The sequence below is a fragment of the Enoplosus armatus genome, chromosome 13 (assembly GCF_043641665.1).
Source record: "Enoplosus armatus isolate fEnoArm2 chromosome 13, fEnoArm2.hap1, whole genome shotgun sequence".
NCBI classification, from domain to species: Eukaryota; Metazoa; Chordata; class Actinopteri; order Centrarchiformes; family Enoplosidae; genus Enoplosus; species Enoplosus armatus.
Genome location: NC_092192.1, coordinates 19,435,557 through 19,453,356, shown reverse-complemented (window position 1 = coordinate 19,453,356; position 17,800 = coordinate 19,435,557). Strand labels below are relative to the sequence as shown.

General features: G+C 43.9%; 1 protein-coding gene across 1 annotated transcript in view; it reads left to right on the top strand.

The window, feature by feature from the left end:
- The window catches only part of LOC139295020 (peripheral-type benzodiazepine receptor-associated protein 1-like), a 55,201-nt gene extending 43,593 nt beyond the window's left edge, over window positions 1-11,608 (top strand). Inside the window, 13 exon segments of the mRNA XM_070917073.1 lie at window positions 145-621; window positions 1,295-1,675; window positions 2,897-3,052; window positions 3,347-4,165; window positions 4,907-5,006; window positions 6,502-6,644; window positions 6,964-7,132; window positions 7,995-8,063; window positions 8,776-8,823; window positions 9,610-9,728; window positions 9,825-9,896; window positions 10,653-10,772; window positions 11,282-11,608. Of these exon segments, the coding sequence (XP_070773174.1) occupies window positions 145-621; window positions 1,295-1,675; window positions 2,897-3,052; window positions 3,347-4,165; window positions 4,907-5,006; window positions 6,502-6,644; window positions 6,964-7,132; window positions 7,995-8,063; window positions 8,776-8,823; window positions 9,610-9,728; window positions 9,825-9,896; window positions 10,653-10,772; window positions 11,282-11,608 (3,000 nt within the window).
- The last annotated feature ends 6,192 nt before the right edge of the window (window positions 11,609-17,800 follow it).

The window sequence follows — 17,800 nt, the reverse complement described above, 5'->3', positions numbered from 1 at the left end:
TTCAACCAAGCAGTATTTCATTATATATTATATTTTGATGCATATATCTGTCTGTCTGTGGCTTTTTGTAAGCTGGTGTACAGTTTTATAATGTCAGTATGATGTGGGAATTTTAAAAATGTACCTGTTGTTCTCCTGTTCAAGGTGCTGGAGGTGTCCTCCCCAACAGCCGGCAGTGCCCTGCTGGGCCCTTCTCAGATCCAGTCCCTGCTGGCAGCTCAGGAGCTCACTGTCCGCACCATGTCCGCCCACGGGGAGTCCTGTGACTCTTTGCCAGTCAATGTGCCCTCCAAGCTGGCTGCCATTATGGCAGGTCCAGCTGTCACTGCCCCAGTTGTGCCACCCCTACCCTGCACCCCTGCAGGTTCCAGTAAATTGCCCTCACAGACGTCCTACGGGAACTCCGCTGCCAAAGTCTCTGTGCTGCCCAGCATTTTGCCATCAGACACACACATCACTGGCCTCACAGTGGAGGCTGCTGCCAACCCTCCTCATGCTCTCTACTCAGAAGATCTTCTTTCATCTGCCTCATATGTGAAGGCCTGGGCCAACCCCTCTTCTGCTGCTGCCTTGGCTGTGTGTGAGGCCACATTACCAGTAGTCTCCACCATAACTCCAGTGGTAATCCTCACTCTGTAATCCTTCTACTGTATATATTAAAGGACTAGTTTATTTTTCTAGATCAGAGGTTTTCAAACTGTGAGGCGTGCCAGAGAGGGCAAGGGAGAGTTGAATGGGGGGCGCAGAGGGAGAGACTTGTGGCAAAGATACAGTGTGAGGTGAAAGGGGCCAGTGCATGCCTCACTGGAAGTTAGATATTGTAGTCTGGCCCATTGATTTGGTCCGCTTATCGACACGGTCAGCAGTTGGAGCTGCAGCAGTGGCAGTTCATGGAGGCAATTAAGGTACTTTAAAACCCTTAGCACCCGATTCCTGCAATGACATCAAAACTCTGTCAAATCTGAACACAGACGCGATACCCACATTTTTAGATTCAGTGTGACATACACTTACACTTTCTGTGGATGCCATTATCTTCTTTGTCCATCGTGGATAAATATCCATAAATCTGCTTAGAAGAGCTCCTTATAACAGATAACATGTAGGTTTTCTTCAGTATCAAAGTAATCCAGTGATATCTGTCTGTACATCCATGGGTACACCACAAACAGGACCTGCTAATAGCTAATTCAGCATACTTTTAATGGTGCTAACTCACTGACTCTATGGCAACATGGGGGGGAGTGACGGGTTCAATGAATAGTATTGTATTGACTATCTTTCTCGTCTTCAGGTTAATATGACCTCCCCCACCACCTCACCACCTCAGCCATCTCTAGTAGCATCACCAACACCAGTGGTGGCGGCAGCAGTAGCAGCAGTGTTGGAGCAGCGCAGAGACACCGACAGCCCTGGAACCATACGTCCTTTCCCGTCTATGACAGACTTCATCGAGGACCCCAGTGCCAAGCTCGGGACCCCTGAGCGCATCCCTAGTCCACCCAAAGCCCCGATCGCAGACCTCCTTAACCCTCAAGACATTAACCTCCTCCGACCCCCCAGCACTTCACCGCTGGATTCAGAGGTAGAGGAGGAGCTGGAGAATACTCGCTTGGTGTCCATTGAGGAGTTCTTGAGACAGGACCAAGAGCCAGCGTACTGTAGCAGGCAGCAGGTCAGCCCTGATTTGTTGACACTATTTGAAAATGATGTGCTTTTCACTACCAAGGTCAATGTAGTATGTAGGTGTAGCTGAGTCCAGTCACTGCTGAGAACTGATCTGAGCCCTCCAGAGGTGTTGTCGAATTCACCAACAAACATCAATGTGATGACATCCTGTAAAAGTGCAGGTTATATATTAAGTGTATGTACTCTACATATACATAAGTCTGATGGAGCCCTGAACAGTTTATCCTAGACTCAATCAACATTGGTCGTGTTCAGCTCTTTGATCAGGTATTGATCTACGGGGATGTCATAATGTCCATCAAAGTTCATTAGGTTGTCAAATCTCGCAGATTTGAAGGAGGAGAGCGTTAACAGCTTATCTGCAGGCCTCGAAAGTACTTAAAAAGTCTTAATTTACAAAAGTCTCAAATACTTCCTCTTGCCTGCCCGTAATATTAGTTATAAAATGTTTTAGTATATGGTTGGCGCTGTCGGGAGAAGTTATAAACCTATAAGCTAACAGCGGATTGTGCGCAGAGGAGAGTTTGAGTCAGCACCATCAGACCTGTAACACTGTCACTACCGCTAGCTATGGTATTTAACTCATTGTGAGCTCATCGTCTCATAATGGACAAGTAATGGACAAACGTAATAAAACTTCAATGAATTCTCAATATTTAATTTGTTAATCCATCCATCCATTTTCTGCCTGCTGTCTGGGTCCAGGTTAATTTACTTCATTATATCATCAGGAGTTATTGTTTTGTACTGCTTCATAGTAATAAAGAAATCATATTTTCATACTTTGGCAGACAGTAAGACAGGTGTTAAATTGCGTTCTATGTGGTATTAAAAAAGGTCTTGTGCAGACTTCACTTTATCCTGATGGATTAATGGAGACGATACATAATACAAAGTTTCGAGCATGTACTTCTTGATATTTTGCTTGCATATTACAGAAGCCTAAATCTTGCAAAGTTAATACATTTGCATCATATTTCATTCAAGTGAGCTCTTAACCAGCACTGTTTCTCAAAGGTGTATGCAGAAACAGGCCATACAAAACTCAGTCATGTATATCTAATAAGTTCTGCAGTACAGCTTTGTTTCAAGTGTGCACGCAAGTGTGTATCTGCAACATGTTAACTTTCTGAGTTACTTATTTTACTCATAATGATTTCAGATGAATTCACACTGTTTTTCAGAATGTTGTCGTATTGCTTTGCAGAGTTACAGCAGAGGGCTTGTGGAACCTCTCAGTGACTACCACGCAGACAACAGTCGTTCAGATCTGTCTGACATCCTGGAGGAGGAGGAGGAGGACCTTTACTCTGACCACCTCGGAGAAGTGCAGGCCAGGGGCTACACAGTTGGTGCTAAAAGGGTAAAGGAATGAGTGCTCTTCATATGTTTTGGCCACATTTACACAAGCACTTTGTGAGTTCTGCTTTTTGAATGAAGGATGCTTCTTTCAGTTTGTCTTGCATAGTCAAGTTCTCATTTACTGGCCTTGTTTCATACTTTTGATCACACTGCATTGAGATTCTCTTTGTTTTTTCTCCCTCTTTCTTTTCTCTTTCCTTTGCATGGCCGGGTTGTCGCCTCTTTTGTCTGCACTTATTTTCACTGAACAATATGATATCCCATCATCACCAACCCATTCTTGTGGCCCTTGTAGTCAGGCAAGTTGGAGCCTCCAGACAGTGATGAGGAGGTTCTTGAGAGGATCCTTAAGTTGCCTCCTCAGGTCTCCCAAAGCAAGCAGCTGTTCAGCATTCCAGAGTTGACAGAAGAGGAAGATAGCAGTCAAGAAGAGCCTTTAACCCACCACAGTCAGCCTCGGCCCAGGCCCGGCCACCTTCACCCCAGAGACTCAGAGCGCCACCACCATGCCCCCCTGCATCACCCGCATCACCACAACCCACACCCACACATTCCCCCTCACCATCACCACTTCAACAGGGATCCCAGATCCCTAACCAAAGAGCCTTTACTCAGGCACGGACCCTTGCAGGCCAAGCCTAAGACGCAGCACAGGGTGCACTACGCAGACACAGTTGACACCATCAGTTATCCTGAAGAAGCAAACATGAGTTTATATGATGGTCCCACCAGCAGGCGGGCCTCAGCCCGCTGTCCTCCCCAGCCGACCCCCAACAGCAAAGAAAGAGTACTGCTCAGAGGGCTAGGGGACCGCCTTAGGAGGGAGGCCATGCTCAGGAGTCAGATGGCTGTCGCTGCGGCAGCCAACCCCGGCTATGGTCATACCCCGCCAAGACCCTACCCAGTCAGCAAAACAGTACGGACTCTGAGGTCACCTGTAGGTCGCGGGATGGAGATTGACGTGGAGTACGGCACAGATGACAACGAGGAGCCTGTGGAGTACAGTCCCGGGGAGGTGGTGCTGGAGCAGATGAGCTCTGAGTGGTGGGTAGAGGGGGCTCAAATGGAGCCCTGCAGACCTCCTCACCGCCGAGGGCTGAAGGCTGATCCGCTGGTAAATGTCTCTGCAGGCCAGCTGCAATGGGTGTTTTGTCCCAGCCCCCTCCTCCTCCCTGTAGCAGTGTGGCTCTAACCCTCTGAGTCCTTTAGTGGATATCACTTAACTCCACCGCTCAGTAGACAACTACGTTTTTCATCATCATCATCATCACTGCAGTGGACAGAGGGAGATCAGGTAGCACATTGTGCTGTTGCAAAAGCAAGCAAAATGCAGTACATTACTTGGAAATGGTAGTTGAGTTGCCGAGAAGTGGCCAGGAAGTGGTGGCAAAGAGTTTAAACTAGTTCATCATCACCCAGTGACTTCTAATCTTTCTAAGATGTGTCAAAGTGTAGCTGAATCTGTTCTCCCTCTGTCTGACTGCACTAATTCCTGTTGCATTCAAATTCTCCTGCACCCTGGAAAGCACTCGGCTCTCGTCTTTAACCAGTCAGTGCTGCCTTGTCCCGCCTTAGTTTACGGTGGATGTGCTTTTGTCTGTGTCAGCTAACACCAGCGCAATGCAAAAAAGGAACATGTTAATGTTGACAGTAGAATGTTGGAAAGCAAAATACATAACCATTCAAATGGATTACCACTAGATGAAGCATAGATTATTGAATATTGTTTTAAAAAATAGAAACAGCTGCATTTGCTTTTTTTCTTCTGAACCGCGAGGTGTCCTCTCCTCCCACGTAGGGATTCTGTTTCTGTATTCGATGTTTCTCTTATTGTCTCTTTCTGTATGTTGAGCAGGTGCCCAGTCAAGTCCCTCCAGCTGAGGCAGGTCCATCGTGGGGAGCCCAGTCTGAGCTCTCTTCTAAACCAACGTGCTTGCAGGCCAGGCAACTCAAAGGTCAGAGACTCTTTCCTCTTTTGCCGTCTTGTTTCCTCTGTCTCTTAGCTAAGATATGCAGTGGAAACGTATGATGCGATGCTGACACACCTGTGCTCTCTGTTGGCAAGTCTCCCTCTCTCACACATGATGGTAGTCAGATTAGCACCTTGTGTAGGAAGGGAGGGGAGGAGGGGGGGGGGGGGCTCAGGGGGAGGAGGAGGTGCTGTAGCTGCAGTGAAGAAGTGGGAGAGAGCCTGCTAAGCTGAGAACCGGCTTAACCCAAAGTGGCTTGTCATGACAGGAGGAAGTGACAGACATTAAAATAGTAACCTCGATTAACCAGCAGGGAAACGGCCTGCAGCCTCTCTCCACGTCTCCCCTCACTCTCTTCTTTTCTCCTCACCTGCTGTTGTGATGCCACGGACTGCTGTAAAGCTCAGTAAACCTGACCTTTCTGGCGTATGTGTGGGTGCACAGTTGACTACACACACACACACACACACACACACACACACACACACATGAAAGCACAAGTGTACATGTGCACACAGATAGAGGAAGGGAGCAGGGAGACGTTGCGTCCTATCTACTAGAAAATCAGTGAGGATGTGAAAGTGTGCAAGTTGTCTGCCCGTGACTCTTGCCACAGATGGGCTGATTCTCCCTAATGAGATAGAGAACGCGTCTCTTCAGTGCAGCTTAAAGTCTCACTACAGCTCTTCAAATTTGTAGCTTGCCGTCAAATAGGCTACAGTTGTAGTTCTTTCAGCCACACTGGTGTCATGCCTCATGCCTGCTATGCTGTAGACGGTGCCACAAGCCGAAGCTAAAGGCTGCTTTCCGTGATCTGTGCACCTTTGATGATATTAGTATTCTTTTTTTATGTTTGCTTGTGTGTTGTCAGTAAACGTCCTCAGATTTAGATTAGAGAGTGGGTCAAACGCTGTTTCCCCTGTTGCTTGCTTGCTGCAGATCATGAACGAGTGCACATTTGTCAAACGGCTCACACAGCTTAGGATCAGTGGTTTAGCTTGATTACCTCTTTTAAGGACATGCCTGTGCTCGGCACACTGTTCATAGCAGCGCTGCAGTTGGTGGGTGGTGGGGGAAGGGCAGGCTGGCTATACTATTTGCAGAACTCATTGTAAGCTATGCATAGCTTGTGTGCAAAGTATGTAAGTATGTGTTGTGTTGAAATATAGTCATCAGTGCTAATAGTAGTGACAATAAATTATATTTCAAGTTGATGAATGCAATGTTTACAAACGCAAAAGAAAAGACAAATTAATTGCATGGAAACAAAAGCTTACATAAAATAATGCATAAATAAAAAGAAGGAATTATATATTCATGTTTGGTATAAGAAACAAGTCACACATCTTAAACCTATAGAAAATACTTTCAAGAAGTAACTGATTTAGTATGGGGGCCATCATTTAATAATATTTATCCTGTAAAGTATTGTGACCGTGTGTGTGTGTATGTGTGTGTGTGTGTGTGTGTCTGTCTGCAGGTGGTGTTGATTCACCAAAGATCAGAGGAGACGGTGACGTACGCATCTTTGTGGCCCTCTTCCCTTATGATCCTGCCACTATGTCCCCCAATCCTGATGCTGCTGAGGAAGAGCTGCCCTTCACTGAAGGACAGATCATCAAAGTATGTCCCCACACCGCTCAGACACTACTCAAATAACCTTGGCAATCATGTCTTTCATGCAAAGTGTCCCTGATAAGCTCACATCAACAGAAAGGCTACAGCACGCACACGGTTGAATATGCCTCTGTAGAGAGACATTACATGTATAAAAAGAGTCATTCTGGAACATTCCTGTAACTTTGACATATGTTTGAAAGTCCCAAAGCCATGAATTGAAATGGAACTATATATATAAATATATAAAGCCAGCAATGTCACGGGTGTGTGTGTGTGTTTGTGAAAGAGGCTTTAGAGTTTATTTTTACACTCCTCTCCCCAGGTTTACGGAGATAAAGACCCAGATGGGTTCTACCGAGGAGAGTCTGGTGGTCATCTGGGCTTTGTACCATGTAACATGGTGTCTGAGATCCAGGTGGAGGACGAGGAGACCCGGCAGCAGCTGCTGCAGCAGGGCTTCCTGTCCACAGCGGCCTCTATGGAGAAGATAGGTAGGTGAAACTGTCAGTCAAAGACTTACCAGCTACCTAAGGACGGCAGATTTTGGACCAAACAACACACAGTGTGGACTGTGTGAATTCTAATCATGTGTGCTGTTAAATGTGTTCTGGTACAGCTGCAAACTGTTACATTTGGACACCCTTTACCATAGGTGTAATGTAATGTTTTGCTCATGATGTCATCATATGTTCATGTTTAAGTGGTAAGTGAAAATAGCAGCACAATCCAGACCTTCAGACATTCAAATTGGCCAGCTGCATAAAGAGACACATTGACATATTTCTGTCTGCAGCTGATTGGAGAAAAAATGAAAGCTGTTTGATGAGAGGAGGGGGAGTGAAAGCTCCCTCTGGCCTGTTGACCTTTCGACCCTACAGGAAGCACAAAGCAAGCTCTCATCAGATCAGACTAGATTTCGGTTGAACTAAATTAAAATGGACCAAAAATCATGTTTGGATGGGTTCTTGTTCCCTGTGTTGCTATTAAGGAAATCATAACCATCTACGTATTCTCAGTCCCTGACTGCGTTTTCATGCAGGTGACTAAAAATCAACTAAATAAACGAAATAACAAATAAATAAACTGCAGTCAAAGTGTTTGACACTTTGCTTGTTTCCTGCTTTCTACCCAGAGCGGTTTTGCAGATGGTTTAACCTTTTCACTTCCACTTGTTCTCACTGCTGTGTCTGCTGCTCACTGGTTGTCATTTTTTAAATTGCTTCTCACTGGCTTTTCATTGTCTACTTTGTCTGGTCTGCTTCTCTCAAAAATTGCACCTCTGTGTTTCTTTTTTTTGGTTTCATTTTTTTATTTTACTTTTTGTTTGGTTGTCCTTTCTAAAACTCCATAAAGGCACTCGCACACACGCACAGCTTCCGCGTCGCCCTGTTCCACCGCCGAAACCGAGACGATCCAAGAAAGGTGTGTCTCGCTGCAGATTGTGGCTTCCCACCTCCCTCCTTTTATTCTCTCCTCTGGTTTGCTTCTCTTTCTGTCTCTTTGACTTTAGCTTTTGGCTCTTCCAGTTGCTGCTTCTCACTCAGCGACCAGGTTTTTTTTGTGTGGGTCAGCTACTGTAGTAATGAAATCAGACAGCTTCCCAGCATCATGGTGAAATATTAGCACTGTGAATACTGCAGTACAGTAGTTTCATATTCTATAGTTAAGGCCTAGTGTTACACTGTCTTTTGTAGAGCTTATAGGCTCTTCAGAGTCATCTTTCCAGAGGTTCACTTTTTTATGATTTTGATTTTGTAGCCTGTGCGACAGCTTCACGAATGTTAAAAGGCACATACATGAGTGCTGAGTCAGTCCTGCCAGCTTTTCATTGGATATCCATGTAATACAGTGCAGACATAGCAGCAGAATGTGGCAGCATGTTGCTTATTGATCGATAAAAGAAAATCCTCCTGCCAGTATTCTGCTCCCATGCCGCAAATGCATTACATGACCACCTAAAGTTCACCTGCTGAAACATTCATCCCCTCTGATCTCCACCTATGGCTTAGTGAACTCCAGTGTGATGACTGAGACGTGCTGTAACTTCAGACAGGATTGTTCTTTGGCCTCTGAGGTCTGTCTTTCTGTGATTGTGCTCATGCACTTTTTTCCCCCCCTACCCCATCTTTTCCAGTGGAGTCTGCTGCACTCTGGGAGGAGAGCGTAGACTCCTCCAGCCAAGGTTTGTAGTTAGCGCTTCGACCCTCTGCCTCTCTGTTTTCATCTGCATGATCGGACGACCGCTGCAGTGTCCACTGGAGGACAGCATGTGTTTATGTGCCATTTTGTGACCTTTTTTTTAATGAGAACTGTATTCTAGCTGCTGATAACACCAGGGCTCACCTCCATTCATTCTCATCAGAGACTGTTTGATTATTTGGGGGTATACTGAAGAATCTTCAGTAAAGGAAATAATGTAAAATGTGTTTGGGTTGGAAATGACTAAAATAATAGAATAACAATAGAATGGTATTTTTGAGAGTAGCATAAATGAAAGTACCAAATCTAATGTCTTTGTTCTTACGTTCTTCATTAACCCCCAGTTCTAAATGTCAAGCAGTCTCTTCTCCTAACTCCTCTTCTCATTTCACAGTTCAAGTGGCATCATTTAATCATCAACTCACTTCAGTAGTCTTCATTTTCACTAACAGTGTTGCAAAGAGTTACGTGCAATCTTCATCCCATGGCGAATGTTTGCTCTGATTGATTCAAAAACAACAGCACAGCTCAAGCTGATAGGACCTTTTTAACTCCTCCTGCTAATCTCCTGTTGTTTTTATTTTGATCCTCACGTGTTTGACTGCAGTGGTGGGACTTCTCCTCAGCTTAGCATGATGCTGAGTGAGTCGGACATGCAGACACGATGCACTGCATGCTGACGAGCTAAATGGAATTGCAGGGAGGTGTCACTCCACTAATTATCAGCATGTCAGACTGTACTGTTTGCCCCTCTGTGTTTGACTGACAGATCCCAGCCAGACGGCCACTGCTGCTGCAGCTGTGGGGAACCCAGCCCCTGGAGCTCGCCGGATGGTCGCCATCTTTGATTACGATCCACGAGAGAGCTCCCCCAACACTGACATAGAGGTCAGACTTGTACATGCATAATATATACTGCGTATATCTATATGTGTGGTAGTAGCTTTTGCTCATGATCTGCCTTGTTTTTATGACTGGGTTCAGGCTGAACTGACCTTCAGTGCAGGAGACATCATACATGTGTTTGGTGACATGGACGAAGATGGCTTCTTCTATGTAAGTGTTGACATGTCTCCAGAATGGTCTGAGTGGTCTGTTTTTTTTGCCTCAATTTAATAATAAGTGGTTATTTTTGCACCGCACTTCTTTAAAAAAATGCAGTTCTTCTTGTATTTATCATAAAAACATTGTTAAAACTGCAGAAAAAATACAATACATATACATACAATACAATTCCTGTGTGAAGGAGGAGTTCTTCTAGAAAACTACATAAGATAAAATGAAATAAGATAAGACTTTATTGATCCGCAGGGGAAATTAAGTATTTAGATTAAATAAAAGAAATTAAGGAAATTAGAGATACATGTAAAGCTATGTACGATATTTGCTGAAAAATGTCCATCACAATTTCCTGAAGCCCAAAGTAACATCTTCAAATATCTTGTTTTGTCCAACCAACAGTCCAAAACCCACAGATATTGAATTTACTGTGATGTAAGACCAAGAAAAGCAGCACATTCTTACATTGGAGAACCTGGAGCCATGAAGTATTTTCCCCTTTTGCTTGAAAAATGACTTAAATGATGAATCGATTCAACTTACAACAATAGTTGTTGATGAGTTTTTCTGTCGATCGACTAATCAATTAATGTTCAGGAAGTTCAGAACAGCAACTGTCAAAAGTCTCATAAACTAGAAATGATTTGAATTTGAACAATTACATAAATAGTAACAGAATATGGACTATGGAATGAATTGCAGCCCTGTTGTTAGAAGGCGTCCTCATGTCTTAATGCTGTGTTTTTCTACCAGGGAGACTTGAATGGACACAGAGGCTTAGTGCCCTCCAACTTCCTGCAGGCCGTGCCAGAAGACGTTCCAGCAGAACTTCTCTCTGCTCCGCCTGCACCAGAACCTAAGAAAGAATTACAGGTAGCTCAGCATTTCTCTCCATCCAGCACGCACTGGGCGACCTCCTGTCCTGCAGTCATGCATTATGTGCCATTTTCACAAATTGTGTTTTTCTCTTGCACATATTTGCCGAGCCCGGTCGCTGTCGTTTTCTGTTCTGTTTCTTTAATTCTGCCTGTCACGTTTGTTTTGCCCCGCTGTGTCCTGCATGGCCTTCTGCAGAAGCAGAAACGAACTGTACACTTTGAGACTTGATCGTAAGTGTTATCAGATAGGACTATAGCAGCTCAGTGATCAACACTAGTGTCCCCTGTTCACTCCCTGTTTATGTCCTCTTCCATCCACCTTAGCTATAGTTCTGCACTGCTCCAATGTATTGATGGTTTTAGTTCACCAGAGATCTGCCTCCACTGCCTCCTCCTTTGAGCGTGTCCTATCCTTGTGTTTCCCTTTGGTATTAGCAGTTTAAGCATAACTCAATACAATAAATCTGAAATGCTCATTCTCAAAGTCTTACTTTCTTCTCGAAGGGCACCTGGACGTCTTCAACAGAGCCTAAACATCCTGGGCCCTCAACACTAGAAGAGGCTTTGCACCCCCAAACAGAACCTCCTGTCCCTGACCCAACGGAGCACACAGACCTGCGACCCAAACCGACACCCACCGCAAGCCCCACGTCAGACCTGGACCCTGCTCCAGGTCCAGCTGCAGCGGAGGCCTGCTGCTCCCCTCCGGCCCCCCTTCCGGCAGACAGCCCGACACAGACAGACTGCTCTGCACAAGCCAAGAAGAAGAAAGGCTTTTTCTCCAAAGGCAAGAAGCTGTTCAAAAAGCTGGGATCCAGCAAGAAAGAATGAGAGTCAGGACGTCTGACTCTGAATACTCGCGTCACATTGAAAGCACTTTTTCTATCTTCACTGTTAGTCTCAGTCGGTAGTCTGCGCAGTTCGTGGCTGTCACATCTAATAACTGATGCTTTATGGATGATACATTTGCCTTAGAGCACTGCTAGACCAGCTGTTAAATTTAGAGTACTTTAAAACATCAGCTTATGGCATGTAGAAGTGCATGTTGACGTGTGCAAACTCACAAATATATTCTCTAAATCTCAGTACGTAAGTATGTAAGCATTTGCAAATGTTCTACGCAGTAGAGGCTTTAACGCTTGATGTAAAACAGATTCATTTAGAACAATGTGATACAGGGCGATATGAAACAGCAGACCAGACTTTCAGCCCAGCTCAGACACAGCAAATGAAGTATTAGCTTTAATGCTAATGTACTGGTGCCACTTTATTTATTTGAAGCAAACGGAACAGAAGCAGCAGTCCATCTCTTCCCTCTGTGTGACTATAAAGAATGCACTAGCCATCCTGACTGGATGTATTTTATGTATTTATCTGTCTGCTTGTCCCTCACATGCGTTTCTTATTTATACGGTACTTTGTACAGAACATGTTATTTATTTGTATCAGACTCTTGCCCTAACCATCACCACATTGCATGACATGACATCAGGGCAGGAGGTCAGTCCTACAGAGCTGTCAGAGACAGTGAGGAGCCACTTTGATGTGTGTAGTTTAGATCTAATCTAATGATGGGGTTTGAGGTTAACAGTCAGGACTGTCTATTGAAGTTGAATACTGTTAAATGTAAAGAATGTGTGTGTGTGTGTGTGTGTGTGTGTAGACCCAGTCCACTGGTGAGACTGAAAACAGATGCCTTTCTCAGACATTAACACAGGAACTCTTGATGTTTGTGACTGCAGTCACAACTGGCCTAAATGTTGCATACAACATATTTTCTGTCTGTGTGTGAGTGTGAGAGAGAGACCTGCAGCGAGAGCAGAAGTGATGTAGTATGTCGTGATCAGCAGGCTGCTCTGGTAGCTAATGAGGCTGCAACCAATGATTATTATAAAATTATTATTGATTAATCTTTTGACTATTTCTTCGATTAATAGTAAAAAACATCAAAAAACAGGGAAAAGTGCCACTCGCAGTTTCCTACAGTCATCTAATGTCTTGTTCAAAACCCAAAGATATTCAATATACTGTAATGTAAGACAAAGAGATTCAGCAAATTCTCAAATTTGAGAACCTAAAATCCATCATATATTTGGTGTATCATGTATCTGTTCTTTCTCCATCTACTAATCCGGGGGTTTTCAAAGGGGGTTTTCAAAACATGATGATTCTCAGGCAGGTTCTGGAGTTCATTTTTCTAAGTGAATTTAGAAAAAGAAGTTTATTTGCGATGGACATCAGCGATAATGATATCCGCAGGAAGTGTAAGTCACACTGAATCTATAAATATGTGCATCATGTCTGTGTGTTCAGAGCTATGACCCCCCCCCCCCCCCCCATCAGCCACTGCTGCAGCTCAAACTGCTGACCATGTCGATAAGCTAGCCAAACTACAATAACTAACTTCCTGTTGTTCTCTCCCTCTACACCCCTCTCACAATTTGAAAACCTCTGGACTAGTTGATTAATTGATTAATTGACTAATCGTTGCAGCTCTAGTTAATTTAAACTCCAGAATCACAACGCTCAAGATATCGTAGTTAAACTTGATGTCCAGATGTCCAGAGTGAAGCAGTGTCCTCAGTGCTGGTGGCATCAAAAACCACATTAGGTAGCAGCCTGATGCTAAACATACATGAGTATGCTTTGAACGCAGCATGTTGGGTGTTTTTACATTTAACACAGCTAACAGGAACATTGAACCTGAACAGTTTTCAGTCATGGCGATGGTGGTTGGTGGCTCTACTGTACTGTGACAGACTCTGCAGTAAGTCCTTCGTGTATCTTTTCTTTTGCCTCCATGACGCTCAGCTTGGTGGTGTGTGAATGTTGGGTCCAACAGGCTAAACAGTGTTTCTAGCATCTTTACCAGCCCATGCAGTGTAGTGGGGAGTAGTTGTTTGTGTCCACACATCTGCTTAAAGCTAAATAAAACAACTTCAGCAATACAGCATATCATGTACTGCAATACTAGAACCATTCTGTATCTTTAAATGGTTTGTGACAGATGATGTGAGTGTGTGGACCAGGCCTTAGTATTGTTAGTCAGTTACAACACATGCAGTGATTGGATCTTCTATCTGTGTGACACGGGGCTGTTAGGTAACTTCTCAGGTTTTCACTTGTAGTTTCTTATTAATGCTGAGCCACCCGTTGACTCTGGCTGTCAAAAAAAAACAAAAAAAAAACTGCAGAATATGCCAAACTCTTAGGTGCTTTGCCTGTTACCATAGCAATGAGAGGCCAAGCATCCAGCGGCGCGGGGGATATTCAGGGGACTGTGGTCTGGGTGGAAGCGTGGAGGAGGAGTTTTTGTTTCTTGAAGATCAGACCTGAGTTCGCTCGCGTCGTCGAAGTTGCCCCACACGGGCAGGTGGGCGTCACACCTGATGACACGAGTTGGAGGCACATTTTTTTCTTCAGTGTTTTAATTGTTTGTCTGTGTCACGTAAAGGGAGCACGACGATGCCAAGAATAAAAAGGGAGGGGGGATCGAAAGAGACACTTTAGATGTGAGATAGCCGGGATAGAGGCAAGACTGAGGCTGTACTGTATGTTTTCTTTATTTATGCTTGTCTTTTGTTTTAAAAGGAGGGGGGGGGTTGGATGCTCAAAAGTTGCCGAAATGTACAGCGAATATTTGTACTGATCTTGTATTTGACGGCCTTCAATGCACAAGTATTCCTCTACCTGCTGTGTAGTGAGTAGACGGCTCCACTGGCGACTGAATAGGACCTAGACCCACATAGGTAGTGTTTTAGCTCAGTTGATCATATTTAGCCTTACAAGAAGACCTTGTTTAGTCTTAACATGTTGTTTACAGGATGTTTATTGACTGCATGCATACCAATGTTATACCCATGTTCGGCCTTATTTATGTTACTGTCACGTTTCTGTTGTTCTCGGCTGACTTGTCTACAACATTTGAGTTGTAGATTGTCAATGCAGTGGAAAGGAAGCTGTTGGAGCTGTGTGTATATAATGAACAGTGTTGGGACTTGTGGTATATTTTCATACAGCGCAGGAATTTTTTTTTTTTTTTTTTTTTTTTTGTCTTTTCCTGACCTGCATTCATTGTTTGAAACCAGTGGAAGATTTACCTTTTTATATATTCATGTTTTTATTACCCTTTTGGAAGCTCATCTGTAAATATTTTTGTTAATATTGTTTTTCAGATATTTCTTTTTTTTTTTTTTTTTTTTTTTGCATGTCCAGGCGTTGTGGATGGAGGAACAGTAACTAACAATGTAGAGGACTCATTGACTTGAAATTGTGATGGTTTCTTTCAATATGGATCTTTTTACAGGAATAAAGTATGTATATTTTCACAGAACACACTGAGTCTGTCATGCATGTGGTGCTCCTGGAAAACTAAAGTTGACACAAGGTACGTTGTCATTTTCATCTTTATTTCATATCACACAGATCACATGTACATGGTTATCTCTTTTTTGTTTCAGGACAGTTGAAACAGATGAATTATAAAATGGAGGAAAGAGTCGCAAGCTCTGCTCTGCGCCACACACCGCCCATGTGAACTGACTGGGGCAACACTCTGGGTAATGCGTGGCCTCATGAGACAAAGCAGCTTCCTCTTTTCTTGACTTCCTGCGCGGGCTCTGTGCCGGGCCTCTCCTCTCCCTGAAGCCAACAGTACACTCATCCATAAAGTAGGAAACACTACACTGTGGCGAGGAGTTTAGTAGTGCTTTCTACTTTATGGATGACTGCACTGTACATCCACTGCTCTTCTTCCGTCTTCTGTCTTCTCCCACTTCTGCTCTTCTTCTTGCACCTGCGCTCGCGTTTGCAGCTGCACACACACACACACACACACACACACACACACACACACACACACACACACACACACACCAACCCCCACCCAGCCACACACACTGTTACACCAAACCGAAACCTCTCAGCCCAACGCTCAAACAGCCTTCGCTTTTGTTAAACCAGAAAATGCACACTTCCTGATTTGTCTTGAAACATTTGCATGTGTGGTTTTCCAGACAGCTCGTTCAAATCTAAGCGAGGCTTGTTAACATTTTTTGTACGTGTATAACAAAAATCGTCCGAAGGACCCAACCATTGAGCCTCACAATGTTCAGGCAAAAGTCAGACTTAAACCGCTCACCAGAGGAAGCGCTATCTTGAGGAAGCCATTTTAGCAGGCATGAGTAAGCTTTTCTGCCTGAGCAACAGATCGCTTGGTACATTGAAAAGTCATGTAAAATAAGTCCAACAATAAGGGCAGACATCTGTTATCAGGTCAGAAAGAAACTGGAGCGAATGCAAAGATTAAGTAGACGCATTAAACACTAAACAAATCAATGAAATTACAGTAGGAAAAAAAAAAGATTGTTCAGTTTTAAGAAAAATGATTTTTAATCAAAATTCCAAATGGACTTCTGAATAGAGGTCCCTTGAAGCAGAAGTTAAATCAAATGAATGCAGAGTTAATGAAGTAAAAGCTGGAACACCAGCGAATAAAAAGCATCTTTATCATGTTGTCACAAATAATTGCGTTAAATAGCCAACGTCGTCCGTCATACTTTACCCCGTCCTTCGTTCTTTTTCTGGGCTTTAAGTGACGATTGTGCGGCAGCCCTCGCAGGTGTCTTCTGTCTTGTCCAAGGAGAGGATGAAGAAGAAGAAGAAGTTCTCTCCTTTTGAACCCTCCACAGCCACGTGATGTAACCACAGGAAGAGGTCTAACAGTCACAGCCGCTCTCTTTCTCTTCTTCCGTCTTTGCTCTCTGCCGGCGCTTTTTTAAAAACGCTGACAGCAACTAAGAAGATCATTTTACCAAACAGTTCAACTTCTTAATGACGCAAACTGCACGGGAAACAAATACTCTTCACATTTGAGATTTTTTTTTTGTGTTAACTACAAACATCCCAGATTTCCTTTTACTTAGTCAACTTCACAATCACATTCTTTTGAGGCTTCAGCTCAATCTGTCCATCTTGACCATGTCTGTGATGCTGTGCTGCAAGCCATGATGTCATTCACACGATTGTAGACGTTCTGTAGCTTCATGCAGTTTTGTCCACAGCACAGTGCAATGAGGACTTGGGTAATAAGGCCATAATGAAGTGGAGAGAAATTACAACACACACTGTGAGCACATCTGCACCCTGAACTATTTACATTTATATCTCACATTAAGTTCATTTTATTAGCAGTTTCATGACTTCTTTTAGTGCTCTGAGCGCGCCCCAGAGACACAGGAAGGTATGGTTGAGAACGTGAAGTACCTGATGAGTAAAACAGTTCCCGTCAGATGATGGTTTCACTGATAATCTGACTTTCCTTTGGTGTAAAAACGATAGAAGCTACAGGAGGAGCTGGCCCGACAGCTGCATTTTTATTTTCAGTTTGTTCAGAATTAAACCATTTGACCTGAAACACATCGTTAAAGGATAATTTTCTCAAGTCTACCTTAATACGATACTCGTGGTTATTGGTGTCTGTAATTGTTCTTCTTGTCCACACTGGCAGCAAAGAGATCCCTTCCTTAAGCAATCTCAGTGACACTAATGGGGAGGGGGGGGCAAAATCAACAGTCACTGCATGAATGCATTTTTACACAGAAGGAGGATTGTGGATCTTGTGAGAGAGGTTCTCTTGGTGGTGTGCAGGTGGATGAAACGGAGAAACAGTTACAGCGAACAAATGTACTCATGGGCAAGACGGATTTGAAAAAATGGGACCCTTTTAAAGTGAAAACCAAACGCAGCCAGCATGTTTTTTGTTTTTTTTTACCTGCATTCTCTTGTTCACTGTGATATACCATCACCTCTCTGCCAGGTTTCTAAAGTGAAAGGCCTCAGGTTTCAATTCCTCGTAAATGTAAGTCCAACTGTCACCGCGTGGTTTCTCATAATGCTAACAGCAGGTCAACAGGCTCTGTGGATGAGGGATTAAAGTTACGCTGGTGACATTTAGTAATGTGGAAACATCAAATGTTCAGTAGAGACACTACGTGCACCCTATAAATCATTCATTCAAATTAG